Raw genomic sequence first — 27772 nt, forward strand, 5'->3', positions numbered from 1 at the left:
TTCACTTAATGCTTCCTGTTTTAACAAACACATTAGTGTGAAGGTTTGGATCATAGCAGAGATAGAAAAAGAGCAAGGAAGCTTTCTTAATACCAAAATAAAGTTAAACATTGTATTTTGCATTAGTAAATTTAGCAGGATTCTACTTCTTCCAGGATCAAGCTTTGGATCTGACCATGAAAGTTGAAGAAAGGTGTGTACATCAGAAAATATCTGTGAAAATCAAGATTCAGCACCACTATTATATATAAGATCAAGTACAAATTAAAATATCTGTCTGTTTTGAAGAAAGGGATACCAGGGTTGTAAGCTAGAGCGGGAAATTGAAAAAAAAATATCCCAGAAGAAGGCTGTGGCAAAACATTTCCAAGAAAGCCACACAGATGTTTTCATGAAGACACCAGGAGTGAGTTTGACCTGAAGGAGACTTTATATTACCTTAATTTACATTATGTCTAAATAATGGGATAAACTGGCTTTCAGTATCATAGATTAAAGGGAAAATATGCTTCTGCTCAGTAGTGGGTTTCAAATCCCAGTGCTACTGGTTCACTATTGGTAGTGTGAGGGTGTGGGCATGCACGCTCACTTCATGAGTGTGCGGTGCTTCCGCGCACACACAGAAGCTTCTAGGTATGCACAGAGCATTTTTGATGACGTCTGGGTGGGTGGAGCCTCCTGCCACCACTACCGGTTCACCTGAACAGGGGCAAACCGGGAGCAACCCACCACTGCTTCTGCTGGTTAAAACAAAGAATAATGACATGCAGTTGATTTTTTACTATACACTGAAACAATTAGACGGAAGGGTAGTATATGGATATTTTTATTCTTTTTTTCTCTTTTCTAGGAACCATCCTATTGATATGGATATGCGTGTTGGCTTTAAACTTTCTAAGGGAGAGCAAGAGTTTTTGGCAAGGAGAAGGACTGTTGTTTCTCATGCTTTAAAGAAGGTATTAAAGCTGAGGGTGCCACCCTGGAAATATGAGGTAGAAAACTCCTTTTTATCAATATATTTGTTTAGTTTTTCTTCCTAAGATCAGCTCCTGTTCAGGGATCAACAAAGCCAAAGCTTTCTTTTTATTTTCTTTAGGGGTACAGTTTAAACTTGAGGAATTGAGTACATGTATAATTTTGGGAGGAAAAAAAGCTTGTTTTACTTGATTAGCTGGAACTGAGGTCCTCAAGCAGTGTTTGTCAAATCTGGCAACTTTTAAATGTATGGACTTCAACACCCAGCATTCCTCAGACAGTATTGAGAGCAATGGTAGCACAAAAGGAAACTAAATCCTTCCTTGACCAGTTAAATTAGCTGAGCCTAAGAAATCCTAGCTAAATTCACAGATATTTTAACATTGCAAAATTTATTTTTAAAGAAGAAAAGGCTGTGGAACAAATGCTTTCTTCTTATGCTCATTTTATTGTTCCTGTTTTCTTTGAAGATGGTACACTTCTCGGTTCTTCAGAGCTGAAGAAGCTTCTTGGATGAGAAGTGAAATGTCTTCAAAGAAAAATAAGAAAGTCCAGCTGCCTCTTGAAAAAGTACCTTTGGGACAACCATGACCTGGGTGACTGAGAATCTCCATAGTCATTTAGCAATATACTTTGGGATGAACACCCTTCGAATGGTGAGGGAACAAGCAGAGCTGAAGAAGCTTCTTGGATGAGAAGCAAAACATCTTCTAACCAGAAAGTCCAGTTGCATTTTGAAAAAGCATCTTTGGGACAACCATGATCTGGATGACTGAGAATCTCCATAGACACGCACATGATTTGCTTCTCAGAAGCCTCCTGAGAAGATCACAAATGGCACTCACATGATCCCAAGACACTGCAACTGTCATTTGTTATTTATAAAATTTATTTGCTGCTTATCTTGTATCCAACGACTCATAAATATATGCTGGTTATCAGGTTCCCAAATTTTGATCGTATCATCTGAGGATGTTACAATAGTAGACAGACTATAAGAACTACTCACCAGTCTCTTTTTTCAGCCCTGTCATAACTTTGAATGGTTGTTAAGTGAACGGTTGTAAGTCAAAGACTACTTGTATATATATCATCTAAAGAAAAAAAAAAGAGAAAATATCATTTTTATCTGTCTTAAGAACATGTCTCTGTTTTTCCTAGGTTCCTATAGTAGCTGTATTAGCTTCTGGAGGAGGGATGAGAGCAATGACCAGTTGTTATGGCAGCCTGTCTGGGCTACAACAGCTGGGCCTCTTAGATATCCTCACCTATTTTAGTGGTATCTCAGGGTCTACATGGTATGTAACCATAAATCCTTATCCCTTCCAACATGGGTTAAATGTCTGTTTAGATAAAATTTGCTATCATAGTTTGATATTGACATCTTCATGGCTACAATAAAAAGAGATGACCTTGATTCCCGTCACTTAGTAATTGGCTTAATTAGCCTATTAGACATGATGTAGCCCTAAGCTACTGGAAACTGTAGAGATTGTATTTGGCAAGTGTGAACAGAACTTGGCAAGAATGCTGCCGAGATGTACAACAACACCATGATAGAGTGAGGAAGGGCCCTCTTTAAACGGAAAGTATAACTGCATGCAGAAACAAATCCTTTCTTAATCAGTTTATAAGGCCTTGATAAGACCACATTTGGAATACTGAACCCCAATTTTGGTCATCATGATATAAAAAAGATGGAACTCTAAAAAGAGTGCAGAGAAGAGCAAGAAAGATAATTTGGGGACTAGAGGCTAAAACATATGAAGAACGGTTGCAGGAATCCTTCCTGTCAATGACTTCTTTAGTTTCAATAACAATATCACAAGAGCTACCAACAGATTTAAACTCAATGTCAACCGCTCCAGTTTAGATTGCAGAAAACACGATTTCTGTAACAGAATTATATATGCTTGGAATGCATTACCTGACTCTGTGGTTTCTTCTCATAACCCCAAAAGCTTTACTCAAAATCTATCCACGGTTGACCTCACCACTTTCCTAAGAGGACTCTAAGGGGCGTGCATAAGAGCACAAACGTGCCTACCGTTCCTGTCCTATTGTTTCTTCCCCTATATATATATATGTTTATAGTACCTTGTTTTTTTCCTCATATATATGTTTATTTATTTATTTATTTATTTATTTTGTCACAACAATATATGTAGGAATCATACAAAAGATTATATAGTATATAAACATATATGGGTAAATATAAGGAGGTATAAGCATATATATAGAAAGAAGAAAAGAAAAACAATAGGACAGGAACGGTAGGCACGTTTGTGCGCTTATTCACGCCCCTTATGGTCCTCTTAGGAATGGGGTGAGGTCAATAGTAGAAAGTTTTTGGATAAAGCTTTTAGGATTATGGGAAGAGACCATAGAGTCAGGTAAAGTGTTCCAAGCACTGATGATTCTGTTACAGAAGTCATATTTTCTGCAATCTAGATTAAAGCGGTTGACATTAAGTTTAAATCTATTAGTTGCTCTAGTATTATTGCAATTAAAGCTGAAGTAGTCTTTAACAGGAAGGACATTACAATAGATGATTCTGTAAGTTAAGCTTAGGTCTTGTCGAAGGCGACGGAGTTCCAAGTTTTCTAAGCCTAGGATTTCAAGTCTGGTGGGATAGGGTATTCTATTGTTTTTAGAGGAATGGAGAACTCTTCTTGTAAAATATTTCTGGACACGTTCAATTGTATTGATGTCAGAGATGTGGTGAGGGTTCCAAACAGGCGAGCTGTATTCTAGAATTGGTCTAGCAAATGTTTTATATGCTCTGGTTAATAGTGTGGTGTTTTTGGAAAAGAAACTGCTCAAGATTAGGTTTACAACTCTTAGAGCTTTTTTTGCTATGTAATTGCAGTGGGCTTTGGCACTTAGATCATTTGACATGAAAACTCCAAGGTCTTTAACGGGATGGGGGTCGTCTGTAAGGTAATGTCCATCTAGTGTGTACTTAGTTTTTGGGTTCTTTTTTCCTATATGTAAGACTGAGCATTTGCTGGTTGAAATTTGGAGCTGCCAATTTTTAGATCAAGCGGTTAGATGATCAAGGTCGTTTTGAATGTTAGAAGTATTGTCTGTGATGTTAAATAGTTTGACATAATCAGCAAAGAGAACACAATTATATAATCCTTTATGCAATGCTTGTATATATTGTTACGACAAATAAATAAAATAAAAAAATAAATAAAATAAATAAAATTAAGTATGTCTGGGGTGACATGATAGCAATGTTTCATTATCTAAGGGGCTGCCACAAAGGTGAGGGGGTCAACCTATTCTTCAAAGCACTAGAAGGCAGGACAAGAAGCATTGGATGGATTAAACAAGCAGAGAATCATCCTAAAACTAAGGAGAAATTTTCTAACAGAACAATTAACCAGTGGAACAAGTTACTTTCAGAAATTGTGGGTCCTCCAACACTGGAGGTTTTTAAGAAGAGAGACCTGATCAAATAGACTAGAAGACCTGCAAGGTCCCTTCTAACTTTGTTATTCTATTAAGTGAGCCATGTGGCCTGGCTTAATCTATGAAGACTTTTGTATGGAATTACAATAAAATTGTAATAAATGGGGGAAACAATTCTGCAGTTCTGGGAGGCCTCTTTAAACTGTGAGATTGTAATGCAGTGTTTCCCAACCTTGGCAATTTTAAATCCCAGAAGTCCCCAGTAGGCAGGATCCTTAAATCTGCTCTTTGTTTTTGAGGTATGTGACTGAGAAGCCATAATAAATAGTCCAACTGAGCGTGAAGTTGGCATTCCACAATAGAGACTAGTTTTTGATAATTTCACTTATGGTTTGTGTAGTGCTGGAAAAAGGAGATTAAAGTACAAAGAATATGGAGAAAACAATTATTTTAATCTCTAGAATTTAGTGAGAGTATTTCATTGAAAAGAATTTTTTTATCATAGTAGGTTTAAACTACACTCCTTATTACTACAGTGGCTTAAATGAGCTTAGAATTTATCCTAGCTCAATTCTTTTCTAATACATTTCTATTTCTTGCAATATAGCACCATCAGATATGCCGTATTGTTATCTTATTCCAATCATAATGGAATATGTTGTGCAAGAGAAACTATGCCTGATATCCAAGCCATTAACTTACTGCCTATTAAATATTGGAATTATTTGTAGATATTCCATATCTTGTTTTTTTTTTTCTACTGAAATTCAAAATTATGATTTTGGTAGGTGTATGTCTATGCTCTACAAAGATGCTTACTGGTCGCAAAGAAATCTCCAGAATGCAGTTGACAGTGCTCAGAAAATTGTAACAAGTGGAAAAGTTGGGGCGTTTTCTGCTGAACAACTCGCATATTATTTTCAGGAGTTAATTGCCTTGGAGAAAACCGGAAGGAAAGCCACCCTTGTGGATTTATGGGGCCTTATCATAGAGTACATCCTAAACAACAAGGTAAAAATTTGCACACTAAAATTTGTGAAAGAAGTGTTACAATATAATGAGGTATAACTTTAAGACTAGGAATAAATGCAATACCTCAGTAGTAATCAAAATGTAATATTACTAAAAGAGAATCAGTTTGATGTAGTGGTGGTAGCAGTAATGGTGATATGGGGTAAAAAAAAAGGGAGATGTGATTCCTGCCTTAGGCACAAAGCCATCCGGGTGATTTTGAGACTCTCTCTCTCTGACTCTCCCTCCCTCCCTCCCTCCCTCCCTCCCTCTCCTTCTCCCTGTCCCTCTCTGTCCTAAGAAACAGGCAATGGCAAACCATTGAAAATCGGAACAACTTCAGGTAGCTAGCAGATGTCACCAAGGACTCAAAAGCATTATAGCTAATTATATTAATTATAAAAAAAACTATAGCTAAAATATTATTGTAAATGGAATAATTATAATGCTTATAATTTCTTGACTGAACAATACTTTTTGAATATGTTCCAAGTTGAAGGGAAAACAAATGAAAGTATGCCATTGTATATTGCTTAATAGGATGGTGTTGAAAATTTAATTTTAAGTTATTAATCCTGCATGGGATTGATGGACTATTTATGTGACATTTGAAGGTTATGATGGCTGAGAACATACTAGCTTCCCAATAAATGATATGATCAAAATATGAACAATTTTTATTTTCTATAGGAATGGTACATCTTAGACACTAATGGGAATTGCTACCAAAGATGAAGAAGATATACATCTGGGCAGAACTATTGACTAACTTTTAGTGTGGTAACATGATTCTTAATATTTAACAAAAATTAAATATTTGTTTAATGGGTAATTATTTATTCATTTCTAGCCGGTGCTATTATTCATTCTTAGCATCCCCTAATGCAGTATTTCTTAACTTTGACAACTTTAAGATGAGGACTTCAATTCCCAGAATTATCCAGCTAGCAAGGTGGCTGGGGAATTCTGGGAGTGGAAGTCCACTCAACTTAAACTTGCCAAGGTTGAAAAACACTGCCTAAGGTGTTGGAATGAAACTTCCATAATTATCAGAGAACAGCCAGATTGAGGAATGTATAGCAGAATTTAAAGCTGTTAAGAATTTCTCTTGGAAAACTTAAGTGTACACCGACTGACTGTGATGTTTTACTTTACCATATCCAGAAGGATCCAACAAAGCTATCTGACCAACAGAAAGCAGTCATAAAGGGACAAAACCCATATCCTATTTATGCAGCTCAAAATGTGAGGCTGAATATTAAAACAAGTGAATTTACAGGTATGAGGATAGGACTGAAGTTGGATTTTATTTTTATTTTTTTTTATTTTATTTATTTTATTTGTCACAACATCAAAGAAAAAGATTATATAGTATATACACATATAAACATATATAGGAAGAAGAAAAGAAAAACAATAGGACAGGAACGGTAGGCACGTTTGTGCGCTTATGCACGCCCCTTATGGTCCTCTTAGGAATGGGGTGAGGTCAATAGTAGAAAGTTTTTGGTTAAAGCTATTAGGATTATGGGAAGAGACCACAGAGTCAGGTAAAGTATTCCAAGCACTGATGATTCTGTTGCAGAAGTCATATTTTCTGCAATCTAGATTAAAGCGGTTTACATTAAGTTTAAATCTATTGGTTGCCCTTGTATTATTGCAATTAAAGCTGAAGTAGTCTTTGACAGGAAGGACATTACAATAGATGATTCTGTGAGTTAAACTTAGGTCTTGTCGAAGGCGACGGAGTTCCAAGTTTTCTAAGCCTAGGATTTCAAGTCTGGTGGGATAAGGTATTTTGTTGTTTTCAGAGGAATGGAGAACTCTTCTTGTAAAATATTTCTGGACACGTTCAATTGTATTGATGTCAGAGATGTGGTGAGGGTTCCAAACAGGTGAGCTGTATTCTAGAATTGGTCTAGCAAATGTTTTATATGCTCTGGTTAGTAGTGTGGTGTTTTGGAAAAGAAGCTACATAAAATTAGGTTTACAACTCTTAGAGCTTTTTTGCTATGTAGTTGCAGTGGGCTTTGGCACTTAGATCATTTGACATGAAAACTCCAAGGTCTTTAACGGGATGGGGTCGTCTGTAAGGTAATGTCCATCTAGTATGTACTTAGTTTTAGAGTTCTTTTTCCTATATGTAAGACGGAGCATTTGCTGGTGGAAATTTGGAGCTGCCAATTTGTAGACCAAGCGGTTAGATGGTCAAGGTCGTTTTGAATGATAGAAGTGTTGTCTGTGGTGTTAAATAGTTTGACATCGTCAGCAAAGAGAACACAATTACTTGAGATATGGTCACAAAGATCATTAATGTATAGAATAAAGAGTGTTGGTCCAAGGACGCTGCCTTGAGGAACTCCACTCTTGACAGGAACAGGATTTGATAAAGCATTGCCAATTTTGACCACTTGTTGTCTGTTAGACAGAAAAGCAGATATCCATTTGTGGAGGGGTCCTGAGATGCCATAGGATGTTAGTTTAAGGAGAAGTTTATCGTGTACTACTGAGTCAAAAGCTTTGCAGAAGTCTATGTAGATTGCATCTATTGATTTGCCTTGATCTAGATTTGAAGTCCATATGTTTTTGCAGTGGAGAAGTTGTAAGTTACATGATAACTTTTCCTGAAACCAAATTGTTTGTTGGAGAGTAGGTTGTTAGTTTCTAAGTGTGAGGTAATGGATTGATTGATGATAGATTCCATGACTTTGCAGGTGACGAGCAAAGGGAGATCGGTCTGTAGTTTTCGACTAAGCTGGGGTCTCCTTTTTGAAGATGGGGATGACTGTGGCTAGTGACCAAAGTTTGGGAAGAGAACTGGTAGTGAAAGCTTTATCAAAGATAATACTTAGGGGTTCAGCTATATTAATGGAAAGTTTTTAAGAAATATGCACATAGACCATCTGGTCCAATAGAAAGCGATGGTTTTAAGTTGTGAAGAGCTTTACCAACGTTGTCTTCTGTGAAATCTATATGAGTTAAATCATCATAGTCATTGCTGGTTCGTTTGTGGAATGTTGGATATGTGTTATCGGAGTTAACAAAAACTGAGCCAAAGAAAATGTTGAAGAGGTTTGCTTTGACTGTTTCGTCATTGCATTCTTTGTTGTTAGAATCTTTTAGTGGTGGGATGGATCTTGAATCTTTAAGTTTATTGTTGACAAAATTATAAAAGGCACGATTGGAATTTGTGCGTAGAAGGTTTTCTTCTTGCTTGGTGTGGTAATTTGTGCATTCAGTTTTTATTTGGTTGCATATGTTTATGTAGCGGTTTCTGAAGTTTGTAACATAGCCTTTTTTGTTTCTTTTCCAGAGGTATTTTTTTTTTGATTGAAGCTTTTTATTGATATGGGTAGTTTGTTTTCTTGGACATGGTAGTCATTCGTGGTACATATAATTTAATGACTCTATTGATTTCAAGTAGGAAGATTCTATAGAGGTCATCAGCGGTTATGCAGGTTGCAAACAGATTTTGCCAGTTCAGAAATGAAAGATCGTTGTTTATAAGGTCGTAATTGGCTTTCTTGAAGTTGTAGTTGGGAGTTCTGGTGTTATGACGATTTAAGTATGGACGATATTGAGACGAAAATCAATCATGCAGTGGTCACTGTTTGAAAAAGGTTCTTTAATTTGTAGTCCGTAAATTGAGTTTGGATTGTTGCAGAAGATGAGGTCAAGGCAGTTGTTGAGTCTTGTATTGTTAGTTACAAGTTGTTCAAGACCTAGGTTTGTAACAGCGTTGTATAGTGTAGTATGGATTGGGTCAGTTGAACATTCATTGGTTGTCCAGTTAATGAGAGGTAGATTTAAGTCACCCAGGAAGATAAGAGGGTATGGGCAAGAGGTAGTCCATGTTAGCATTGAGGTTAGCATATTTGCGTGGGTAATGTCATAGTCGGGGGCTCTGTAGCATAGTAAGAATCGAAGAGTAGTGTCAAGGGATAGGTCGCATACTATAGTTTCAGGAAGAGAGTGTTTATGTGCTACTTGGATATTTTTAGATTCAGTGTCTTTTGTAAAGATAGCCACTCCACCACCTCTTGGTTTTCCCGATCTGATCGATAGACTTGATATTCTTTGTTTGAGATAATGGAGTCAGGAAGGGATGAATTCAGCCATGTTTCACAAACAAAAATGATATCAAATGTGCCACTGTTTAATAAGAGGATAAATTCAGGTAATTTGTTGACTATGCTTCTTGCATTTATCAATTTGCATTTGAGATCTGATATGATTGGTGTTGAAGAGGTAAGGGGCGTGCATACCTAGTTTTGGGTGTTAGTAGGTTGGGGGTTGTGGACAATAGATGGTTGTATAGATGGTTGGATGGTAGTTTGGGTGTTTGGATGGATGGTTGTTTGGATGGCTGGTTGGGTGGATTGTTGGGTGGCTGTTTGGATGGCTGGTTGGATGGCTGTTTGGATGGCTGCTTGGATGGCTGCTTGGATGGCTGTTTGGATGGTTGGTTGGATGGTTGTTTGGATGGCTGGTTGGATTGTTGGTTGGATGGCTGTTGGTTGGATAGCTGGTAAGATGGTTGGTTGAATGGGAGGTAGGGGGATGGGTACTTGATTGAATACTGGGATGGCTGGTTGATTGTTATGGGCAGTCTGAAACCACACAAAGGTCATTTTTCTCCAATTGGGCAAAAGCAAAGGTGGAAATGAAGTCAAAGGCAAAAAGATATTCTCTAAGTTGTTGATTTGGGGAAAATGGGGGCGGGAATATAAATACATGAACTTGAGGTCCTGAACAAAAGGTGGGATATAAATCTAAGAAAGGTATATATGGACTCGGAGAAGAAAATAGTAGTGCAACTAAGTTGGAGCATGTTCTTTCATCCATTTCTTTAGAATGGGTTGAATATACACCCTATGAATTTGGTATTCATAAATATGGGGCTTTTATACGCATGGAAGACTATGGCAGTAAATTTTTCATGGGACTATTGCTTGAGAAACACGAGGAGCCCAGAATCTGTTTCCTCCAAGGTAAGATCAGATGTATAAGCTGGTGATAAGGTAGCTATTTTTTTTTACTAACCAACTGAAAAAATGTTACCCATGTAACATTTTGTTTACTGGGATTGTACATAAGAGCACAAACGTGCCTACCGTTCCTGTCCTATTGTTTTCTTTCATTATATCCAATTAATATAGTTATTGCATGCTTATGCTTATATATATGCTTATATATTATATAGTTACTTTCATGCTTATGCTTATATATACTGTTGTGACAAAATAAATAAATAAATAAAAAATAAATATAAAATATTGTAAATTGTTTACATTTATTGTAAACTCTTTTAATTTGCTATTTCTCCACTTTGTGGTTTTTTTATATCAATGAAAAATGGGTTAGACTTTTTATAAATGGAGACAGATGGAGGAGGATCTAATCAAGTGGTTGATTTGCTTGTGTGATTGCTGGCCCATGGAGGGCTTTTAATAGGTTCTTGTTAGATGATGGACTTCTTAAATTTTGTAAGTTGCCAGGAATCACCTATGTGTGAGTTTGAGGGTTTGAGTTTGAAGGTAGTGTGCAGGGATGATTACAGAGGTCCATAAATTATGCTCAGTTGAATCTTCAGAAGAAGTTCTGCCAGTTTCTAGTGATCTGAAAAATCTCTTTGCTTCACTTCTATTGCAGGAATTTGGGCCAGTGCCTTTGCCGGCAATATAGATGACATGTGGGAAGATGCAGAGATTTCTCAGCTGAAATTCACAGAATCTGTGAAAGATGCCATCAGAATTGTAGGTAAAGGATATTATTTTCAGCATTTTTAAAAAATACGTGTGTGAAGCATTTTCCTAATTATGATTTCTCTCTTTACTGACCAAACAGATACTGCTTATTGCAATTATTATTTTCTGTTAAAGTGCCTTTCCTGTGTTTATATAATATACAGTGGAAGCTGTTCCTGTAAACATTTGGTGTTTGTTCCTATCACAATCCAAAGCTGTTCAGGGTAAAAGTCCTTTATTAAAATATACAAAATAAATTATTCAAAAAATGGATCTCTAGAACAATTCTAAACAACACTAAAACTAAGAATATGCATTATAAAATACATTACAGTCCTGGAAAATTTTAAAAAGCATCTATAGAAACTGCTTGCGTAAAGCCAATATTTTAGCCAATCCCAGATATAATCCAATATTTACTTAAATTTAACTTGTTTAATCTAAGGGGCACACTTTTTCTAACAGGTCAATGTGATTCTATTATTTTGAAACAAAAAATAGCAATAGTTTGCCTGCCTGGTATGGATAAACATACAGTAGCATGATCTTATTTTGAGGGCATCACCATTTTTGAACTAGAGTGTGATCAATATGAGACTGAAACAATAACATACATATATTAAACATTCCCCATATAATTTGGATGTGAGGTGTGGAAATTAATGAGATGCAGAGAACTTGGAAGGTTGCTTCAAGATGGTTACCATCTAGTACTTCCTGTCAAAATGCATTGTGAAGCTATTCCATCTTTACATCATCTTTGGTAAGAAAAATAGTATTAGAAACCATTTGTTTTACAACTAAAAAATTGTTTCCACATAAAAAGTGCATGAATACAGAAAGGAGATTGCTTGGAATATCTTCTTCTACAGTTAGATTTTTGTACTGTTCATTCAAAATAAAAAAATGCTGCCACTTAAATTTGTATAAGTTTGCAGCCTTGTATATACTGACTGAAAATTTTGACTGAACTTTTTTTCTCAGATTCTTGAAAAAAAGCACCATGTTTTATTGAAATAACATACACATTTAAAGTATAACTTTTTAACATCTCTTTTTCATTAACTTTGGCTCAGTGAGATTAGGCTGGCATGTCTGTGCAGCTGTCACAGTTTCAAGCTAATGAGGTTTATATACATAGACCACAATAATGTGGTTCATTCTATAAACAAGTGGTGAAGTTGGCTGTGTAATTGAATAATGTAATGGAGGTATGTCAACTATGCCACTTTTTATCTTGCAGATGAACTATTGGGTTCTCAGTCTCTTGACCCTTCACTGAAACAGTCTCAAGGTATCATGCCAGGAGGAGTCTTTACACATTTATTTAGCAATTTAGTTAAATCACGAATCACCACAGGGGAAAATTTTAATTTTCTTCATGGACTGCATCTGCATCGGAACTATATGAACGATCAAGAATTTGTAGCATGGAAAGGTAATGCTGTGCATAAGAACTTTTGCTGTAAATAAATGAATTTTGGGTCACAGAATTTCAAATATGAAATAGATGCTACCCAAGTTTATGCTGCTTTACTTACAATGGCAAGTAAGGTGTGACCATTGTCGTAAACATTCTAAGATAACATCTAAAGAGGCTTTAATTTCATTCTACTCTGCGTAGAATGAACTGAAATAGAGTCAATACAAGAATTCTGATGATTTCTATTTTCCAACTGAGAAACCCATTTATAGACAAATCAAGGCATTTTATTATTGAACTGGTTCTTTTGGTGTAAGGGGGAGGAAGTCTACAATCATCACAGTCAGTGCAATCTACCTGATGAAACACTAGCAAGGAAAATAATTCCCCACTTTTAATAGATCCTAATCAAGAAAGAAAAGGAGTGGAGAATTACGAAACAGGTGGAAATCCAGACAAGGAAGAAAAGGAAATGGAAGCTGTGGGTTTGGATGTGGGAGTAGTTCAGAAATGGAGGAAACTCCTGGTAAAGGATGGAAGAGGCAAGAGGTGGGAGGAGGGATGGGAAAAGCACCTGAATGTTCCAGAGGAGGGAGGAAGATATGAAATGGATAAGGGGTTGCTTTGAGGATTGACATGTGAATCAGTGATTCCCAGGCCGGAGACGACCATTAGGTAAGCCATCAAACATTGCATGAAGGAGCAGTTAAATCAGAAGAATGTGAAGAAGAATTAAGTTTAAATCCTCGATGTTTAAAATCCATTTGTATCTTCTCACTGGCTGTGGGAAATCAACTTGTCAGTATGACTTCATTCTAGATTAAAGATTCTAATCTGGTTGAAGCATGCCTAAGGGTTGAGCTATTAACTGAATCATGCCTCTTGCCAACCCAGCAGTTCAAAAGCATGAAAATGTGAGTAGATAAATAGGTACCATTTTGGTGGCGAGGTAACAGCATTCTGTGCACCTTGATATATCGTCATGTGGCCGCATGACTATAGAAGTGTCTTTGGATACCGCTGGCTCCCCTGGCTAAGAAACAGAGATAAGTACCTCAACTCAGCAAAGCTGTAATTAATGTCTGAATACTGGTTGAGAATTCTAATAACCCCAACTTATCAAGGAGCAGTGTGACATCAGGGCAATACAATTTTTATTGTTTCCAATCAAACAGTTTTTGTTTTTCATATGAACGCACAGCATATTGATTTTCTTTTTAAGTTATCCTTTGTGAAATCTGTCTGTTTCAATAATAATGGTTTTTGGGATATTTCAGGGACACATCTGGATGCTGTACCTAATCAATTGACACCTGAAGAAAGCAGTCTGCATCTAGTGGATGGGGGATTTGCTATCAATTCCCCCTTTCCATTGGTGCTTCAGCCAGAGAGAGATGTGGATGTGATCTTCTCATTCAATTATTCTTGGCAAGCTCCCTTTGAAGTGAGCATTATAAATAAACTTGAAAGTAATGGCTTAGAATCCTCTGAATCTGCTATACCATATGTGGATATTGGTCCTTAGTTCTAGTTCTAGACAATGCTTCATTACTGGACCAGTGATAATTTCTGGGTCAATGCTTGAATAACCCAAGTGCAATTACAAATACAGTATTTATTCATTAATTTGTGAGACCAAGGATTGAGTCTGAGACTTTAGATGTGCAAAATACATATCCACTGAGTTATGGCTTTCTTCTTTTAAAGTTTTATTGAAACTTTATTAAAGTTGCTTTAGCTTGGCTAGTTAGGTCTTATGATAGTTTCAGTTTGGGATAACTTTAATAGAATTATAGCATTGGGAAGGGCTAATTAAGCATCAAGTCTAATATAGCAGTCCCTAACCTTGGCAGCTTGGCGGCCCAGCTTGGGGGGGGGGGATGGGAACTAGGCTGCGTGTGTGTGAGTGGCGAGTCAGTGTGCAAGTGCACAGCTCAATTTGTGCAAGTGGAGGGCTGGCAGCATGCGCATGAGTGCCCGTTGGCCTGCCACTCATGCAAATTGAGCTGCACAATGCTCCGGCCAGCCACTTGCGTGGCCCAATTCTAAATGGGCGGCCCAGGAGTTGGGGACCCCTAGTCTAATATTCTGTTCATTGCAGGAATAGGCAAGAGAATCCATACCTTTCATGGTACTTGATTCCACTGTCAAATATGTACTTTCTGTTAGGGTTTCTTGCTTTTATTTTTAAAATCAGTCAGAATCTGCCTTCCTGTATGATAATTGCTATTAATTTCCTTTCCTAGTCTTCTCAAGGCTAAACTTTCTCAGTTCCTTCAACCATCAAACCTTTTTGACTCTTTTGAGTATCTTAAATTCCCCAGATTTTCTGTATTATTATTAAATTTTTGTGCCCTTGATGAATTAAGCGGGAGTCTGAAATACAGTGGAATAATATGACTTGCTATTTAGGAACTATATTTGCTTTGTTGCAATTCAAAATTGCATTAGCCTTTTTTTGCTACTGTATCACACCTCTGAGTGATATTTGGTTTATTTATTTCTTTATTTTTTCACATTTTTGAACCGCCCATCCCCTTCATGCTAACGGCTATGCTAAGTTCTGCCACGCCTAACATCCTTCATCATGCAGACAGTCCTCAGTTAACAATGGCAATTGGGACTGGAATTGCCATTGTTAAGTAACAAATGTGAAGTGCAATGTCATGTGATTGCATTGCTTAACAATGACAATTTTAGCACTCTAAGCCAGGGTTCTCCAACCGCAGCAACTTTAAGCCTGGCAGACTTCAGCTTTGCTGGCTGGGGAATTCTGGGAGTTGAAGTCCTCCAGGCTTAAAGTTGCTGCGGTTGGAGACCCCTGCTCTAGACAAAGAAGGTTACAGATGGCAATCACTTGAATGTGGGGACTCTGGTGATGTTTGGTTGTTAAAAACCCCTTGTTCAGCACTATGGCATGGTAGCTGAATAAATAGTCATTGACTGAAGACCACTTTTGTTCCCTACAATTGGTTTGTTTCCTAAAGAAAGAACTCTGCATTTGTTTCTGTTATTTTTGAATCTTTTTTTAAGGGTATTAGCCATTGTGCTAAGTTTTCTCTCATATGAAAAGTTTTGGATTAACTGATATTCACTGCTTGGGATTATACTACACCAAGATTGCACCACTCATGCTAAAGTGTCAGATTGAGTCAACACTAGAGCACTGGGGGGCGGGGGGGGGGGGAAGAGAGGGATATCTACTTCATTCGGTGAATAGTTCTCAGTTTGTTCTCAGTCTTACCCAGGAAACGATCTCTTTGTCAGCTCTTTCTGCTGATGCTCATTACCTGAGTTTGCTTTCTCAAAGAATGCAAATACAGTTACAAATACTTGGTTAATGCAATACTGGTTCAACACAATAAATTATTTCTTCCACCACCTGGAAATTTATTGTATTGGAAACTACACTGCTAAGATATTCTAATGGGTTAAATCTTAACTGTATTCATTTTCAAAATATCAGCATAGCTGATTAATTTAGTATATATTTGGAACTTTTCCTTATCTCATGTCAGGTCTTGCATCAAGCACAGAGATATTGTGAAGAAAGAGGCATCCCTTTCCCACACATTGCTGTGACTGATACTGATAAAAAGCAACCAAAGGAGTGTTACATGTTTTTGAATGCTACAGATCCCAGGGCCCCCATTATCCTTCATTTCCCCTTGGTGAACGAAACATTTAAAAAATACAAAGCACCAGGTAAGCAATGCATTGATTGAAGGATTAACTGAGTATATGCCACCAAGTTGGTGTCAAATCATGATGGCTTCACAAAATTGACAGGATTATCTGTCCACAACCTGCCTGATCAAGTCTTCCAATGGTGCACTTATCACTGCTATAATTGAGCCGTCCACTTTGCTATTGGTTGTTCTCTTTTTTTTTCTAGAAAAGTTGGGACTTTGAATAATGTGTCTAAAATATGATAATTTTAGCTTGGTCATGTGGACCTTGAATGAGAACTCTAGATTTGTTCTGTGCTCTATGTTTGTTTTCTTAGCCATTTATGGTGTTCTCCCCTAACCCAACTCTAACCCTAACTCTTTCTAGCACCGATGTTCAAAAGTATCAATACTCTGTCCTGCTTTTTCAAAGTCCAAATTTTACTTCCATAGAGTTTCCCCAGGAAAATCGCACAATTCTGCATGATTCTGGTAGATTGATTGATTATGTGCCTTAAATCATTTTTGATTCCTAGCATCCATGTAGATAGATATTCACCATGATGGTCTAATCTGATATTTATGGTGCACTCATTGCTACTGTAACTGAACTCATCCATCTTGCTGTTGATCATTGTCTTTTTCTGTTTTCTTCCATCTTTCTTGGCATTAGAGACTTTTCCAGAGAGCTACATCTTTGCATAGTATATCAGAAGTATAATAATTTGAGCCTGGTCATGTGTGCTTTGAATAAGAACTCTGGTTGATTTATTCAATGGTGCACAGTATTCTCATAAATCTTCTGAGCTTAAAAGTTTTAATACCCTTGTATTGTCTTGCAAGACATAGGAGGAACAAAATTACAATGAATGGGACAATTATTTCCAATTTACTAAAATCATGGAAGGTCCAAGTTATTGATGTATTAAATTACATTGATTAGTTACAGATATTAAGTAAAATGCCATACTGTATTATAAATTAGTTTTTAGTAATTCTAATATCTTTATAAATAAAAAATACTTTTATACATAAAAATAAAATGGAACTAAAAATGCAAGATTATTTTGTGTTGTTTTCATGTTTTGAAAAGTACATGGAATACTAACTGGTTTTCTTTATCTTTTTTCACAGAATATGCAAATTCAGTTCCATGTTATTTTTATAGGGTGTTGGTGTATACTGTATCTACAGTATATGTATGTTTGTACAAGTTTGTGTGTGTATGCAAGGCCTACACGAGAGATGTAAAAAGGTCAGGAATGACAAATACAACTCTGAAGGTTTGCCCCTTGTTGTACATGCGGCGTAATTAAAAGAAAGGAACAGGGCTGTGCTTATACAGTCAACATCTTGACTTTTGGACTCTCTATGTTCACCCCTGTATGAAAGTCTAGTTTAACAAAAAGAAGGACTAGGGGAGACATGATAGCTGTGTTCCAATATCTCAGGGGCTGCCACAAAGAAGAGGGAGTCGGGCTGTTCTCCAAAGCACCTGAGGGTAGAACAAGAAGCAATGGATGGAAACTGATCAAAGAAAGAAGCAACTTAGAACTAAGGAGAAATTTCCTGACAGTTAGAACAATTAATAAGTGGAACGACTTGCCTGCAGAAGTTGTGAATGCTCCAACACTAGAAATTTTTAAGGAAATGTTGGATAACCATCTGACTGAGATGGTGTAGGGTTTCCTGCCTGGGCAGGGGGTTGGACTAGAAGGCCTCCAAGGTCCCTTCCAACTCTGTTGTTATGTTATGTTATATTAAAGTGTGTGTAATTCATTCTTTTTTCTAAAAGACCTTTAGAATCTTGCAACTTTCTTAATTGATATTTTTCAACGTTCTTCTGAGTTAACACAAGTAATTGTGATTTAGTGGCAAATCTAGGCAAACTGCTCACTTTTTCTTCTTTTGTTCAAGGAATAAAACGTGAGACCGAAGAGGAAAAGTCTTTTGGTGACTTCCAATTATATGCAGAAGATAGTCCTTATAGTTCCACGAACCTCACCTATGAGCCAATACAATTTGATAGATTGCTGCAATTAAACTGTTACAATATTATCAACAACAAGGATACCATTACAAAAGCTCTCACTATGGCCATGATGCGAAAGAAATTCAAGAAAAAGAGAAAATGACACACACACAGAGAGGTATACACACATATAATTAGACTTGATTAAGCTGGATGACTAAGTACCAAAATGCTCAAGGAGTTGAGAAGACATATGGAGCCGATACTTTTCTAAGAAATTTTAACATTTGGAGTTTTTGCAGTGAGGGCAGAGGCAAGCCAACTGTATAAGCAATATTGTCCAGATGCAATTTTAATAGTAGTAGTATTAAAATGTGTATTAATTTGTGTCTACTTTTCTTGTATTCTTCCTATACATTGCCTATTCATTTGCTAATCTAATGCAACAAGAAGCTAAAGGCTTAACCCAAACATTTAAACAGTAAGCATTTTTAAAGGAGAAAAGTTGTTTCCACCTACAATTTTAATCACAGCACATTCCTGTGACAATATCTTTAGCAAGAATATTGTTTGGCACACAACCCCAAGACAATTTTGGGTGGAGAACCTCTTAGTTGCTGACAGAACTATTTTACAGGAATCACAAGTACCCTGTGATGGTACCTATGCCATTTTGCAAGTGGCACAATGCAAACCTTAATCCAACTAGATTTTGTGTGGAGAACGAGTACCTCCCTGGGCAGAATCCTAGATGGTTATCTACAAGCTGGAAATGCCTTAATGAGTGGCCTGTTCTGTTAAAGGTACTAGAATGCTACAGGTGCTTTGATACTGCATTTCTTTGCACTCATTTTGTGCTCAACTATTGGCAAGTCACCAAGTATTCTGCTCTGCCTCCTCAGTTTTGTGCCAAAGGGAATTCCTTCCTAAAAAACAGCAAAAGATAGCAGTATTTCTCAAATGTTTGCCATGGTGACCTAATTCCAAAATGAGGGCCCAGATTGTTAGGGCATTATGCTGACTTTGTAAACAGCTTAGAGAGGGCTGTAAACTGATGAACGTATCTTTTCTTTTATGTACACTGAGAGCATATGCACCAAGACAAATTCCTTGTGTGTCCAATCACACTTGGCCAATAAAATTCTATTCTATTCTATTCTAAAGCACTGCAAAGTGGTATGTAAGTCTAAGTGTGCACAGTCACTCACGCCCTCGTCACTTCCCGTCTGGACTATTGCAATGCTCTCTACATGGGGCTTCCTTTGAAGAGCACCCATAGACTCCAGTTAGTTCAGAATGCGACTGCGCGGGTGATAGAGGGAGCGACTCGTTGTTCCCATATAACACCTCTCCTGCGCAGGCTGCACTGGCTTCCGGTGGTCTCTCAGGTGCAATTCAAGGTGTTAGTTACCACCTTTAAAGTGCTACATAGCATAGGACCGGGTTACTTATGGGACCGCCTGCTGCTACCGGCGACCTCCCATAGACCAGTGCGTTCCCATAGGGAGGTTCTCCTCAGGGTGCTGTCAGCCAGTCAATGTCGGCTGGCGACGCCCAGGGGGGAGGGCCTTCTCTGTGGGGGTACCAACCCTCTGGAACAAGTTACCACCAGGTATCTGTCAACTCCCTGATCTTCGGACCTTTTGACGCGAGCTGAAAACATTTTTGTTTCACCGTGCAGGACTGGCCTAGTGGGGTTTTAATAAAGGGTTTTATTGGTTTTAAGTTCTTCAACCAACTCTAAATTTTCCTTTAAACTGCTTTTAAAATTGTACTAATTGTTTTTACTTTGGCTGTAAACCGCCCTGAGTCCTTTGGGAGAAGGGCGGTATAGAAATTGAAACAATAAATAAATAAATAAATAAATAAGTGCTATTGCTATAATTACAAAAAAAATCTATTGCTATTGTTAATTTAAAACCTGTTTTAAGTCTAGTACAGGTAGTCCTTGCTTTAGGACTACAATTGAGCCCAAAATTTATGTTGCTAAGCGAGACATTCATTAAGTGAATTTTGCTCCATTTAACAACCTTCCTTGTTAAAATTGTTAAGTGAATCACTGCTGTTGTTAAGTTGCAAAAGAGGTTCACATGGCCATGGGGTATTGCAATCGTCATAAATATGAGTGTCAAGGTTCCAGAAAAACCTCTTCTGCATAAAAAAAACTCAGAAGCCATTGTTTTCCAGAGTTCCTTATTAGCATGAGGAAACTGGCACGCGATGAGTGAAATTCCAAAACTGAATTTCCGGATTCTTTTCCCACTTATACAAACCCCAAGAGTCCCACCCCCCTGAACCCTTTGATGGTCACATGGTCCCACGTTCTTCCAGTTCATTCGAATATCTTCTTGCCACTCTTCCTGCAGATGTGAACACCATCCAACCTTGACCGCTTGAAGAATGTTACCATACCCCTCAGCCCCCATTCCTCCCCTCAGGGGAAAAATGTGGCAGCGTCTGGAACCCTAAAGTCTAATATGGTTTCCAGGCCTGACAATGAATTGTTGTCAAGTGTCTGAACTTTGATCATGTGACTGTGGGGATGCTCCAACGGTCATAAGTGTGAAAAATGATCATACATCACTTTTTTCAGTGTTGTAACTTTCAGTGGTCACTAAATGAAGTATTGTAAGTCAAGGATTATCTGTTCAGCAGTTTCAGTATAAATACAGTACAAAGTAATATATATGTAATATTTAAGTAAATTGTTACGTATATTAAAATTTATCTAGATCAAGCCAGTAACTTTACCAAAATCCATGGCTATCATTCAGGTGTCACTCTGACGCACTGCAACCATCATAAATATGAGTCAGTTGCCAAGGTCTGAATTTTGATCATGTATCTATGGAGATGCTGCAATGGTCATAAGTGTGAAAAATGGTCCTAAATCAGTATTTTCAGTGCCTTTGTAACTTTGAATGGTCACTAAATGAACTGCTGTAAATCAAGGTCTGCCTGTATTTCTACCAACCTTGTAAAAAAGCATGTCATATTTTGAAGAAAGCTGCGTTGTTCATGCTAACCCTGAACAGCATATCTTGACATATATGGTCATTAGAAAGCAAAACACATCAGTGAGCTAAAATTCATTCCAATTCAGAGCTCATCTCCTCTTACGTCCCTTCTTGTCCTACATCCGTGTGAAGGTTGCTGCTTTTAAGGTCGGTGCTATGGCTGAGAGAAAGACTCACATGAGAGGGGAAAGAAGGTAGTACAGGAGCATGCAAGTTTCTCAAGAAGCCTGCTCTTCTAATTTTTGCCTTAAGGCAGGGATCTGCAAACTTAGTTCTTTTAAGACTTGTGGACTTCAACTCCCATAGTTCCTCAGCCAGCAAAGCTGGCTGAGGAACTATGGGAGTTGAAGTCCACAAGTCTTAAAAGAGCCAAGTTTGCAGATCCCTGCCCTAAGGAATAATTTAACAATGAACCAATGAGCAAGTATCTCTTTCAATTTTTTAATATGATAAATTCAGCCATTGTAATATTGGCTCAAACTTGGACAAGCAAGAAAACCAAGGAGAAGGCACAGAAAGTGTGCACTGCTTTTAAAATTGTACTAATTGTTTTACTTTGGCTGTAAACCGCCCTGAGTCCTTTGGGAGAAGGGCGGTATAGAAATTGAAACAATAAATAAAATAAAATAAAATAAAATAAGTGCTATTGCTATAATTACAAAAAAAATCTATTGCTATTGTTAATTTAAAACCTGTTTTAAGTCTAGTACAGGTAGTCCTTGCTTTAGGACTACAATTGAGCCCAAAATTTATGTTGCTAAGCGAGACATTCATTAAGTGAATTTTGCTCCATTTAACAACCTTCCTTGTTAAAATTGTTAAGTGAATCACTGCTGTTGTTAAGTTGCAAAAGAGGTTCACATGGCCATGGGGTATTGCAATCGTCATAAATATGAGTGTCAAGGTTCCAGAAAAACCTCTTCTGCATAAAAAAAACTCAGAAGCCATTGTTTTCCAGAGTTCCTTATTAGCATGAGGAAACTGGCACGCGATGAGTGAAATTCCAAAACTGAATTTCCGGATTCTTTTCCCACTTATACAAACCCCAAGAGTCCCACCCCCCTGAACCCTTTGATGGTCACATGGTCCCACGTTCTTCCAGTTCATTCGAATATCTTCTTGCCACTCTTCCTGCAGATGTGAACACCATCCAACCTTGACCGCTTGAAGAATGTTACCATACCCCTCAGCCCCCATTCCTCCCCTCAGGGGAAAAATGTGGCAGCGTCTGGAACCCTAAAGTCTAATATGGTTTCCAGGCCTGACAATGAATTGTTGTCAAGTGTCTGAACTTTGATCATGTGACTGTGGGGATGCTCCAACGGTCATAAGTGTGAAAAATGATCATACATCACTTTTTTCAGTGTTGTAACTTTCAGTGGTCACTAAATGAAGTATTGTAAGTCAAGGATTATCTGTTCAGCAGTTTCAGTATAAATACAGTACAAAGTAATATATATGTAATATTTAAGTAAATTGTTACGTATATTAAAATTTATCTAGATCAAGCCAGTAACTTTACCAAAATCCATGGCTATCATTCAGGTGTCACTCTGACGCACTGCAACCATCATAAATATGAGTCAGTTGCCAAGGTCTGAATTTTGATCATGTATCTATGGAGATGCTGCAATGGTCATAAGTGTGAAAAATGGTCCTAAATCAGTATTTTCAGTGCCTTTGTAACTTTGAATGGTCACTAAATGAACTGCTGTAAATCAAGGTCTGCCTGTATTTCTACCAACCTTGTAAAAAAGCATGTCATATTTTGAAGAAAGCTGCGTTGTTCATGCTAACCCTGAACAGCATATCTTGACATATATGGTCATTAGAAAGCAAAACACATCAGTGAGCTAAAATTCATTCCAATTCAGAGCTCATCTCCTCTTACGTCCCTTCTTGTCCTACATCCGTGTGAAGGTTGCTGCTTTTAAGGTCGGTGCTATGGCTGAGAGAAAGACTCACATGAGAGGGGAAAGAAGGTAGTACAGGAGCATGCAAGTTTCTCAAGAAGCCTGCTCTTCTAATTTTTGCCTTAAGGCAGGGATCTGCAAACTTAGTTCTTTTAAGACTTAGGATTCAACTCCCATAGTTCCTCAGCCAGCAAAGCTGGCTGAGGAACTATGGGAGTTGAAGTCCACAAGTCTTAAAAGAGCCAAGTTTGCAGATCCCTGCCCTAAGGAATAATTTAACAATGAACCAATGAGCAAGTATCTCTTTCAATTTTTTAATATGATAAATTCAGCCATTGTAATATTGGCTCAAACTTGGACAAGCAAGAAAACCAAGGAGAAGGCACAGAAAGTGTGCACTGCGTTTTAAGGTACTTCCTTTCATCAGTGGTGATCTTCATGGTTGTTCAGTAAATTACACTTTACACAAAGTTCCCCTTTGAAGGGGATCCAGCTCCCTCCACTGACTTTGCTTGCTGGATAATAATAATAATAATAATAATAATAATAATAATAATAATAATAATAATAATAATAATAATAATAATAATAATAACAACAACAACAACAACAACAACAACAACAACAACAACAACAACAACAACAATAATAATAATAATAATAATAATAATAATAATTATTATTATTATTATTTAATTTTTATACCGCCCTTCTCCCAAAGGACTCAGGGCGGTGAACAGGCAAATAAAATAATACAATATATTACAATAAAACGCATTTTAAAAAACTTATTCAAAATAGCCTAAATTTAAAATACCATACAAAATATAAAAAATAAATCCCAATAAAATCCATATTTAAAAACCCTATTTAAGCCAGTCCTGCTCGAAAGAATAGATATGTCTTCAGCTCGCGGCGAAAGGTCCGGAGGTCAGGAAGTTGTCGAAGTCCTGGGGGAAGCTCGTTCCAGAGGGTAGGTGCGCCCACAGAGAAGGCTCTCCCCCTGGGGGTCGCCAGCCTACACTGTTTGGCTGATGGCACCCTGAGAAGACCCTCTCTATGGGAGCGTACCGGCCTGTGGGAGGCATGTGGTAACAGAAGGCGGTCCCGAAGATATCCCGGTCCTATGCCATGGAGCTGACTCAGAAGGTTGCAACTGGCAATCACATCACCCTGAGATACTTCAACCATTTTAAATACATGTTGGTTGTTAAGTGCCCGAGTCACAATCATGTCACCTTGGGGATGCTGTAACTAAGTGCGAGGACCAGTCATATACTAATTTGGTCTAGTGGTTAAGGCACCAGGCTAAAAGCAGGAGTGTGAGTTCAAGACCTGCCTTAGACATGAAAGCCAACTGGGTAACTGTGGGCCAGTCACTCTCAGCCCAACCCACTACACAGGGTTGTTGTTGTGGGGAAAATAGGAGGAGGAAGAAGTATTATGTATATTCATTGTCTTGAGTTACTTATAAAGTAATTAAGATGGGATAAAAATCAAATAAATGTTACTTTTTCAGTGCCATTGTAATTTTGAACATTTTCTAAATGAATGGTTGTAAGATGAGGATTGCCTAATGTATATAATAATGTAGGATTACACATTTTATAATATACACTATATATACCCAATAAAATGTTTTATCTGTGGCATCAACAGAAAACAGTACATAATGTCAATATCACTTCCTGTGATCTTGACATTATGTACTCTATCTTGGGTTGATGCAACCCAAGATTGCACTAGCTCTTTTGGCACCTGCAGTATATTGCCACCTCATACGGAATCTCTGGTCTGTCAGGATGCTCAGATCCCTTTCACACTCCAGCTATTGTCTAACTTGTACCTGTGCATCAGGTTTTTCCTACTTAACTGCATAATCCTACATTTTTTAAATCAGCAAATTACATTTTTCTGGATATGATTCAGTGTTCAAGGTTCATTGAACATTCAGCCTGTTGTTTGACACATTAGTAATAGTCGTCTTTCCCAACTTTGATATTCTGCAAATGAGATGAACATCCTTTTTATCCCATCATCTGTGTCAGATGTCACATGTATTAAATATATATTCTATATATATAGAATATGCCTATATTCTAAACACTATCTTAATTATTATTGGTTTGGATTTAAGTTATTACATTTCTACCAGTTTTAGACTGTGAATCTAACTAAATTACCCCCACATAATAATTCTGTAATTCTGTCTCTGGAGAGCACAGAATAAGACTGCAAGCAACCTCTTATAATTTTTGGCAATAATAATAATAATAATAATAATAATAATAATAATAATAATAATAATAATAATAATAATAATAATAATAATAATAATAATAATAATAATAATAATAATAATTTAATTTTTATACCGCCCTTCTCCCGAAGGACTCAGGGCGGTTCACAGCCCGATAAAACCAACAATAAAGAGATACAATACAAATAAAAACATTGATAAAAAACTTATTAAATTTGGCCCCGAAATTAAAATACATAAAACCATAAAACCCCATTTAAAATTACAAATAATAGTACTAATTCTAATTCTATGCCAGTCCTGCGCGGAAGAATAAATATGTCTTCAGCTCTCGGCGGAAGGTCCAGAGATCACGAAGTTGACAAAGTCCTGGGGGAAGCTCGTTCCAGAGGGTAGGGGCCCCCACAGAGAAGGCCCTCCCCCTGGGGGTCGCCAGCCGACATTATGAGATTCTGGTACAACTTGGTCAGGCATCATAGCAGCCATTTAACTACCATCTGCTGCTGATTATGTAGGGTTTTAACTTACTGAAAGCTAACACATATGCAGTCTGCAGGAAGCCAGAATGATGCCCAGTGTGTGAGAGATAGACTGTACTGTGGCAGATGCACATTTTAGAAGGCCTGAATGAAGCCTCAAGAAATATTAGCTAATTTTTCTTATTTAGAGTTATAGCCCACCCTTTTCTAGGAGCTCAAAGCAGCTTGCATTTTATTTTATTCCTAAAACAATCCTACGAGGTTTGTTGAGCTGAGAGAGTACTTGGGTAAAAGTCATCAGATGAGTTGCCATAGCTAAAAGTGGATTTGAACACAAGCAATTCCTACTCCTACTGGTAGTCCAATATCTTAGTCATTGTGCTATATGGGCTGATGAATCAGAGTCTTCTACATCTAATAGTGCAGTCCAGTGGTGGGATTCAACATTTTTTACTACCAGTTCTGTGGGCGTGGCAGAGGAAGGATACTGTAAAATCTTCATTCCCACCTCACTCCAGGAGAAGGTTACTGCAAAATCCCCATCTCCTAATGATCAGCTGGGACTCGGGAGGCAGAGAATAGATGGAGGTGGGGCCAGTCAGAGGTGGTATTTACCGGTTCTCCAAACTACTCAAAATTTCCACTACCGGTTCTCCAGAACTGGACAGAACCTGCTGAATACCACCTCTGGTCCATTCTGAGTTTAAGGTATTTGAAACTGTGGTGTCTTTCTTTGTCTCATTTGGAAGATTATCTTCCTATTCTGATCACTTGGTTGTCATGATTCTTTTATCAATAAGTTCCTGGATTAGAACAATTGTCTGTATAAATAATTGGGAATTACCAGTGATCCTGAATCTCTTATGAAACATAAGTAAGATTATAGAACCTGCTTCCTAGGAAATCTGGTTTAGCAATTTCTCCTAGAAAACCACTAATATTGCATAATAGCACTGGAGATTGCATCTAATTTTAAGATGCTAGCTGGAAAATTCTGGGTGTTGAAATCCAGATATATTAAAGCCAGCAAGGCTAAGAAATTCTGCTGCAAGATATCAATTTCCAACTTTTAAGCAAATGATGCCAAAATTGGGGGAGAAAATCAGAAGCCTTGTTAAAAGAACCCACATTCTGATATTTTGGCCACTGTTTTATTCTCAGATAAAGTGAAGTGAAAGCTTTGCTCATTGACTTTGCCTCTCACCCAAACTCTCAGCAGCATTTATACCCTGCCACAAATGTCTTTACTTTTCCCCTTGAGGCTGTTCAGACCTCCTTCTAGCTGGAGTCTGTAGATTTTACTTCACTAGCCATTACCCACTATAAGGGGCAGTGCTTATCTCTGTTTCAAGGCCATAGCGACAATGCTGTCCAAAGACATTTCCACGTTCATATTACCAGCATGTTATTATGGAACCTTTTAATGGGGAACACTTTGGATTTTAGTTTTTTCTTGAGTCTTGATTTTATTTATTATTGATAATTGTATGCCGCTCTCCATTAAACACACAAACACTCTCTCTTTCTCTCTTTCTCTCTCTTTCTCTCTCTCTCTCTCTTGAAGCAGCTTCAAGTCAATATGAAACAACCATGTTGGTAAAAAAGTTGAGAAAGTTTTTACAATGTTATGTACCACCCCTTGTTTTCTATTTTTTAAAAGAAGTATACAAAGGAGCTGCACTACTTTTTAAACACTTGATGGTTTATTAGGACTCAGTGTGAAAAGTAGGAAATAGTTTATTTTAATTTCTAGATCTGGCGAGGGGTGGAGCATGGAGTCAATTATGATTCACCTGCTTGCCTTCCTAAACTGGTTCAAAGTTTTAGTTATGCTGTAGGGATGGTTGGCAATGTCAGATTCTATTGCTAACACACCACCCGTGACCTCTG

General features: G+C 37.5%; 1 protein-coding gene across 1 annotated transcript in view; it reads left to right on the forward strand.

The window, feature by feature from the left end:
* The window catches only part of LOC131187646 (cytosolic phospholipase A2 zeta-like), a 39832-nt gene extending 21370 nt beyond the window's left edge, over window positions 1–18462 (forward strand). Inside the window, exons 10-18 of the mRNA XM_058162108.1 lie at window positions 2137–2273; window positions 5181–5403; window positions 6568–6682; window positions 10257–10394; window positions 11056–11163; window positions 12394–12588; window positions 13851–14017; window positions 16092–16278; window positions 18159–18462. Coding sequence (XP_058018091.1) covers window positions 2137–2273; window positions 5181–5403; window positions 6568–6682; window positions 10257–10394; window positions 11056–11163; window positions 12394–12588; window positions 13851–14017; window positions 16092–16278; window positions 18159–18376 — 1488 coding nt within the window. The 3' untranslated portion in view covers window positions 18377–18462. The remainder of the gene's footprint in view (window positions 1–2136; window positions 2274–5180; window positions 5404–6567; window positions 6683–10256; window positions 10395–11055; window positions 11164–12393; window positions 12589–13850; window positions 14018–16091; window positions 16279–18158) is intronic.
* Window positions 18463–27772: the final 9310 nt, after the last annotated feature.

This window comes from Ahaetulla prasina, chromosome 1 (genome assembly GCF_028640845.1).
Source record: "Ahaetulla prasina isolate Xishuangbanna chromosome 1, ASM2864084v1, whole genome shotgun sequence".
NCBI lineage: Eukaryota > Metazoa > Chordata > Lepidosauria > Squamata > Colubridae > Ahaetulla > Ahaetulla prasina.